Here is an 8,195-nt window from a genome sequence, read left to right as displayed (position 1 = left end):
CAAAGTCTTTTCAAACTATCACTTCCAGTTACTACCAAGTGCTAGTTAGCAAAGCATCTGATCCTGTAATAAGCATTGTCACAGAATCAAAGAAGATTAAATTGAGGGGAATTTTAGATTTCATCTCCAGAAATCACAAAGTGCAGAAAACTAGCAGAATAGACACAGTCTTAACACAAGTCAGAAACAGAAAGCTGGATTTTAACACCTTTAGGTAGGGAGTGTGTTTTCGGGTTTGACCTAGTCCTTATTGTTCTTCCCCCACCCCCTATCATATAAATCATCTAGGCTGCCCCTGAAGCTTTTGAGCATATGACCCTGATGCCCACCTCTCTCATTATGTAGCTAGGGAAACTTCAGGCTTCCAGGCCAAGCTGCTGAGGAATACATAGTTAATGAGAGACAGAATAGTCAAGTTCTGGAACTTCAGTCTCTGGAAGACTCAGGTGATTTTCTACCAAAGCTTCAGTGATTTGCGCTGATGAAACTTTTATACAGTTTCTTTTTACTTTTTTGGTGTTTGATACCATTTTGGGATAGTGGATCTCTTATATCTCTTTACTGTGTTTCATAATAACTTTCTTCATTTTTTAGCTACAAGGCTTTGGCCGACCGAGTGTATACCATGCTGCTATTGTCATCTTCCTTGAATTTTTTGCGTGGGGCCTATTGACAACTCCAATGTTAACTGTAAGTACTGCTGAACTGGGTCTTTGAGAGCAAAAGAGAAGTTCTTAAGCATATATATGCCCAGGGCTGTACGTCTAGGTATGTTTGAGAGTAACTCTTGACAGTGATTTAAGGCTGCTTATTCCATTGGCTTGTTTCCACTGTGTGGACTGTGAACTACCTGCCACAAAACACCTAGGCTGCTTGTTAAATATTCCTGGGTAGCATTGCCCTTCCACTGAACCAGAATCTTGGGAGTGCTGTGAATGAACTATATATATTTAAGAAGATGGTTAAGATGCCCTAGAGGAAATTATCGCGAAGCTTTATTGAAGTTTGTAACTTACTTTGTATAGATTATAATGGCCTTTGACTTAAGAATATAGTAAATAGGAGATTGGTAAGTACTTTGTAACAGTGAAAGTGATGATTATAGGAATGTCCAAATTTCCATTTTTGGTAGCTTAGCTGCAATCATTTCTTTGCAGAGGCTGTACTGAATTTCTTAGCAAGAACTTGGATGTTTGATGTATGTTGTGGTTAGAGGAAGGGGAAATGCTGAAGAAAAGATGAGGGTGTAGGTTTTAGGTACCTAGTGAATATTTAGCACTTAATAAAGATATTTTTAAACTGGCCTTAAATTTCAATTGTCTTAAATTGTGCTTTAAAAATCATTGGTGGTTAACTCTTCCCAATCACCATTTTGCCTTACCAAAGAATTCTTTTGCATACAGATAAACTTTGTTCCAAAATTAGGTTTAGAAAGTAGAGAACTTTAGAGGGTGGCTGTTGGCCTTATATAAGGCTTTGCTATACACTTTTTAAAGTTTTTAATTCTTCTGGCACATTTAAAATACAATTTGATTTAATTAAAATTACAACTTGGATAGAACAGTAGACCTAAAAAGTTGCCTGTTGGTTTTTCCCTAAAGATTGGAACCTGAACTAACATCTGTTGCCAATCTTCCTTTTTTTTCCTTCTTCTTCTCCTCCCCAAAGCCCCCCAGTACATAGTTGTATATTCTAGTTGTGAGTGCCTCTGGCTGTGCTGTGTGAGACGCTGCCACAACATGGCCTGACAAGCCATACCATGTCTGTGCCCAGGATCTGAACCGGTGAAACTCTGGGCCCCTTGAAGCAGAGCGTGCGAACTTAACCACAGGCCCCCAAAATTGCCTGTGTTTTTAATCCTCTGTTTTATTCTTTCTCATTGTACTGCCTTTTTCTTCTTAATGCTTAACTACAGAAGGTAACTGGTTATTAGTTAATGAGGATACATGGTCCTCATTTTAACTTTCATGAGATCCTGCCTGCCATGTTTATCACTGTGTCCCTGGTGCCTAGGGCTACCTGGGACACAGTTGGAGCTCAATATGTATTTTCTTTGAACAAATAGATGTGTTGCAGTCACACGCACATGCATCCTCGAGTGATTGTTTCTTCAAGACATATTTTTAGTATGAGTATAGACGCACAAAGCCACTCATTTTAAGGAACTGTGTTATTATTTAATTTTTGGCCATAGTTCTCTGAATTCCGCCCCCCCCAGCTTCTTTAGGTTGCAAAGTTAAGAGTTTCAAAATAGTGTTTTTCTGATGCAATCACTTGCCTATAATCTGTTATACTGGTTCAGCAGGTTTCTCAATATAGAAGTATTCTTGTAATTATTCTTTATTTGGTAAGAATTCAAATTGAAATGAAGAATACTTTAGTGTTTCTGATGGCCTGTCGGAAATTCTGAAACCTTCTTCCAGACAGTTAAAATCCTTTCACCTTTTTGACCCTAGATCAGATTGTCATATCCCTTTTATGTTTGTTTCTTTGTTTTTGATGAGGAAGATTAGTCCTGAGCTAACATCCACAGCCAATCCTCCCTTTGGTAAGGAAGATTAGCCCTGAGCCAACATCTGTGCCCACCTTCCTCTATTTTATATGTGGGACGCCTGCCACAGCATGGTTTGATAAGCGATACACAGATCTACAAACCCCGGGCTGCTGGAGCGGGGTGTGTAAACCCAACCACTATGCCACCAGGCTGGCCCCAAGATCCCTTTTAATTTTAGTTAATTAGTTACTTAATTTTAATATGCCCCAGGGACTGATGCACCTTCCTTCTTATTACCCAAAGCAGGTAATTTTCATAGGGTTTATATATCTCTGTTAGACCCTGGAATGCAGTCTTAGAAGCTAGCTAAAATGTTTCTCTGCTGCCTTTTTGCAGTTTCCAAGCAGTTCTGCTGCTTGCAAAAATTTGGTTAAAATAAACATTTATGTGAGAGGAGTAAAGAGTTGTTAGTGTAGGGGAGGAAGACATTTCCTCTATCCAAAGTGGGTTCGTCTGGCCAGAGAACGAATTAAATTCACATGAGAGAGAATAGCAAGAGAAAATTAAACAAAGCTTTATGAGGACCATGGCCCGGGACCTTTCTTCCCAAAGGAAGAAAGGGCACCGAAGAAGTGGGGTGCAGAGTGGTTATATACCCCCAAACAGGATATTTCACATATGATTGAAATGTCCCTCCCACAATAGTCACAAGATTGCCCTGTCGGCCCGGCACTTGATGGACACAGCAGATAGTGGGTCTGCTATCTCGGTGGGTGTAGCAGGAGGCAAGTCTATTGTCTTGAGCTGGGTGGCCACAGGTGAGCGCAACAATCAGTTTCTAGCCTATGGAAAGATGCTTAATCCTTAAAGAAATGCCAATGTTGGGAGGGGGAGGGAAGTCAGTTACAGGAGGTTACCAGAGAAGCACAATAAAATGCAGATTTAAGTCCTTGCCTTCCCCATTGATTAAGAGTTTTTAGAGAGATCTTTACAGATGGATAGGTCCTTTACAATGTAAATGTCTCTTACAAAGGGTAAGTAAATTCTACTTTTCAGTTTCTTTCCTGTCTGCAAAGTAACTAGCCTCAAATAATCATCATGCCAAAGAGACATATCTTGGAGTGGCCATTTCCAGGTCCCCACATTAGCATTGATGAGGATTTTTAGGCTGGTTAATTTTAAAACAGTTTATGATGAGGATTTTTAGGCTGGTTAATTTTAAAACTACAGATGAGAAGCGGGCTCCCCACCGAGGAGTGGAATTTGCTTGCCCTTTGATCAGAGACAGTTGCATTTGTGAAGGAAATCTCCGTGCCTCCCTCTCTGTGCCAGAAGGAAGGGGGGATGGCCCTATCTCTGGAGACTCTTAATGGGGAAGGCAAGAACTTAAGTTGTTTGCTGTCTGGCAACCTCATGTAACTGACCCCACCCCCCGCCCCCCAAAATCCTCGTTTGTCTTTGGCTGAGGATAATATTTAAGCGGTGACTTCTGCCATTTACTCAATCTGGTTTGATTCTTATCTAAAAGTTGTGGGACCACCAAATAGCTGGACCCTACGGGCACTGATACCGTTTTAACTTTTTTACATATCCTTTGTCTTATAAAGAGGTAGCTCACATACCTATGCCTTAAATTTAGCTCTAACCCTCAACTTGGGGCAGCAGCAGAAGTGGCAGCAGCAGCGGCTCCTCCTGCCCATGGATCCTGTCCCCACGCAGCAGCTCTGCCTGCCCATGGGTCCTGTCCCCATGCCAGCGGTGGCAGCAGCAGCTCCCCATGCCAACAGCATCTCTAACTGCCCGTGGGTCCTGTCCCCACGCAGCAGAAGCTCTGACTGCCCATGGGTCCTGTCCCCATGCTATTCTATTCTCTAAATAAAAGAGCACTACTGCCAGATCTTAAGAGTCTAAGAAATCTTTCTTTCGACTCCTCAGCTCACCAACCCCACATCAGCATCACACTCTGATGTCATACAAGTGTTGCTGAGTTAGTAGGTGTGCTAATCCCCTTTTTTGGAGTTCTTGGTGTTGCTAAATTATGCTACAAGTCCTTTACATTCCTATTTTCCCCAGCCTTTACACCACTTTGCTATTTTCTTTTTTGATGTGGGGGGACTGGTGCACTCCACCTTTTGAAAAGATTTTCCCTGGTTTATCCCTTCCACTTTCTGACTTTTGGACGGCGAAGTGGTAAGTTAGGTGATTTGATAAAGAAGGGACAAAATTAGGGTTTATTTCATTACAGCTGGAGTTCATTGATCCTCTTCCTTTATGTTGGGGTTTACTATTGTCTGATTTCTAGTTGTTAGCATCATTAATCCTTCACCCACCATGGTGTAATTATTAGGATAATGGTTCATGTGTGTTCTTTTTTTTTTTTCCTCACTCTGACTGGTGAACAGCGCTCTGTCCTGTTTCCATCAAGGTGAGAAAAACAGTCTTGAGATCAGGATTTGAAGATAGAGAACCGTACATACCTATTAATATTTTATCTAATCTTGACTATCTCTGCATCCTAGCACTCCTTAGAACACTCCCTTGAAAGTAGTTTAGAACAATTTACTACTTCTTAGTCATTTTCTCTGTGAGATTTGTTGCCTATCTTGTGTAGCCATGTCCTAGATTACAACTTTAATTTGTTAATTAAGCACCATCAGAAAGGTCTTCACTCCAATACACTGAAGCAGATTTGTAAAGTTGGCTCACACAGTGGCCTTAGCTTCTAATAGTAGTAGTTTGTACATAAAAATGACCTCTTTTGTCTTACATCCCTGCCTGACATTCTACCCTCTAGTCAAAACGTGCATTGCTTTAGAGGGCTTGGTCTCATTTTAATGTAAATAAAGTAGTCTGATTAAACTAATTTAAATGTCTTCAGATATATTTAAATAGAACACTTATTTCAATAAAGATATACTTAATATTAGTTCCTGTGAGCGAAGGATTTTATTCTTGTAATTTGCAGATTTGATTTTGTAAGCTGACCTTCCTGAAATCCTGCTAGAGATTCAAGGACTCAGTATTCCCCACTATGCCATCCTCTCCATATGGTGATCTAATAACACAAAGAATGCTCTTTAAACATTTTCCTGTCACATTTAATTTTCTTATTCCTTTTTCCTTACTCTCAGAATATGTGCCCATTCATTCAACAGATGTCTTCTATCTTGTCGGCCCGTATTTGCTCTGCGGTCCAGCCCTTCTGTCTTCTTCACTTAACCACTGTTTCCTCTTGGGAGTTGGGGTGGGTGGGAGGGGACGGGACTGTTTGGCAGGCATTTTTGACATAATATACAGGCTCTTTGTTAGGTGATTTGCTCTCACATGAAAAGGAAATAAGGTTCTAATTATAGTCACATGGAGACTGTCTTGCTTTCTGGAATCACAAGATGTTCCAGGCTCATCTTATGGTTTTGATAGTTTTCTAATGGCATTTTGACCAAAGTACTCAGAACCTGCCCTCTTGTGTGCATTGTAATTATTAAAATGAGGTAGATAGCACTCACTAGAAGTATCTATAATATATAACCACAATGTATTAAATCTTTGCTTTCTCTTGCACGACTATTATGATATAATGAGCATTAACTACGTAGATGCAATGACCTTTGCTTGGAATTTCTTTCTCTCCTATTATTGTGTGTTATATGTTGGAGTCTGTAGCATACTTTTATATTAATAAACTTGTGAATGCTTAAAAAATGCTAATTTCCAACTTCCCTAATCAATACAATTATAGAAAAAGTTGACATAGAAATATAAAGTAACTGTTGGTGGCTCTCCTTGTCTTACAATTTGGTATATAAAACATTTGGTGTGCATTCTGATTTTTTTAGCACTTTTAATATATCATCATATTGCCTTCCAGCATCCATTATATCTGATGGGCAGTCAGCTGTTAGTAAGTATTGTTCCTTTTACATCAGGGGTCTGCAAACTGTGGCCCACAGGCCTAATCTGGCCTACTGCCTGCTTTTAAGTGGTCTGTGCACTAACAATGGTTTTTACATAGTTAAATAGTTGGAAAAAATCAAAGGAAGGTATTTGGTGACACAAGAAAATTATGTGAAATTGAAATATAAGTATCCATAAATGAAATTTTCTTGGATCACAATGATGCACATTGAATGTGGCTGCTTTTGTGCTACAATGGCAGAGTTGACTACTTACAACACAGACCATGTACCCTAAAATATTTACTATATACTATATGTCCCCTTACAAAATAAGTTTGTCAGTCCCTGTTGTATGTGGTGATTCATTTTCTTTTTCTTGCCGCTTTAGAGATTTTCTCTTTGTCTTTCAACTGTTTGTGCTATAATGTGTCTAGGAATGGATCTCTTTGTGTTACTTGGGGTTTGTTTAGCTTCTGGGATATATAGATTAATATTTTTTATCTAATTTGGGAAGTTTTTGGCCCTTATTTCATCAAATATTTTTGCTGCACCTTCTCTCCTTTCCTTTTAAACTTGTCATTATACATGTCTTTGCACTTGATAATATTTCTCAGGTCTCTGAGGCGTTCATTTTTTTCCCAAAAGTTACTGTCAAACTTCTGACTTTTAACATGACGATATAAGGAGGTCAACAAATTCTCTCCAAATAGAGCTGGACAAAACAGTCAAAAACAATAATTTCAGTGCTCTGGAATTCAGTGAAAGGCATACAACAAACTGAGAAGCATTTATATATTAAGCTACTGAATGTTAGGCAAGAAAAGTAAGTTTGTGGTTCTGAGCTGTATCCTTTTGCTATAGTAAATTGTAACTGTGAACATAACAGTTTCTGAATCCTGTTAATCCTTCTAACAAATCACTGAAATTCATTCTATTGTTGATGAGCATTCGGGTGTCCAGTTTTGCCTATTACAAATATTGCTGTTGTGATATTTCTTGTATATGTCTTTTGGTGACTGTATACATGTTTCTTATAATATATACATAGGAGTAAAATTGCAGAGTTTTGATCATCTTCAGTATATACTGCCAAAAGTTTCTCAGAGTGGTTGAACCAGTTTACCCTCCAGCCAGCCAGGCTCCACATCTTCACCAACAATTGGTATTTCGTTTTAGCCATTCTGATGGGTACAGGGGTCTTAATTTGCCTCTTCCTAATAATCAGTGAAGTTAACTCCCTTTGCATCTATTTATTGGCCATGTGAATATCTTTGTGATGTGTCAGTTCAAGTGTTTCGTCTATTTTAAATAGTTAGTCTATCCTTACTGTTTGTAGAAATTCTTTATGTGTTCTGGACATATGTTCTTCTTTTGCATGTATGTATGTGTTTGTGTGTGTAAAAATGCACATATTTATTGCTAATATCTCTCCCCCTTCCTTGGATTGCCTTTTCACTCCTTTAATGGTGTCTTGTGATGAACAGAAGTTCATCATTTTTATGTAGTTCAACTTATTAATTTTTTCCTTACGGTTAGTGCTTTTTAAAAATCTTGTTTAAGAAACTTTCTTCTCCCTCAAACCTTATTTGCTTTATTTTTCGTGCATAGATCTACCATCCATCTAGAAACAATGATTGTGTTTTCTGGGCTCAAGATTCATTTTGGTTCCATGTGGATGTATAGTTGGACCAGCATCATTTATTGAAGAAAATCTTTTTCCCACTATATGTGTCAACTTGGTGATAAATCAGGCAACCATGTATATATGGATTTGTTTCTAGGTTTTGTATTCTAAATTATCTGTA

The 8,195-nt window shown here is 38.8% G+C and overlaps 1 protein-coding gene across 1 annotated transcript in view; it reads left to right on the top strand.

Moving 5' to 3' along the window:
* Nucleotides 1-395: 395 nt before the first annotated feature.
* The window catches only part of LOC124233893 (hippocampus abundant transcript-like protein 1), a 56,922-nt gene continuing 49,122 nt past the window's right edge, over nt 396-8,195 (top strand). Inside the window, exons 1-2 of the mRNA XM_046651168.1 lie at nt 396-446; nt 595-690. Of these exons, the coding sequence (XP_046507124.1) occupies nt 396-446; nt 595-690 (147 nt within the window). The remainder of the gene's footprint in view (nt 447-594; nt 691-8,195) is intronic.

This window comes from Equus quagga, unplaced genomic scaffold, assembly GCF_021613505.1.
Source record: "Equus quagga isolate Etosha38 unplaced genomic scaffold, UCLA_HA_Equagga_1.0 270_RagTag, whole genome shotgun sequence".
NCBI classification, from domain to species: Eukaryota; Metazoa; Chordata; class Mammalia; order Perissodactyla; family Equidae; genus Equus; species Equus quagga.
Note: the sequence above shows the minus strand (reverse complement) of the source record. Positions and strands in the feature narration are given on the sequence as shown.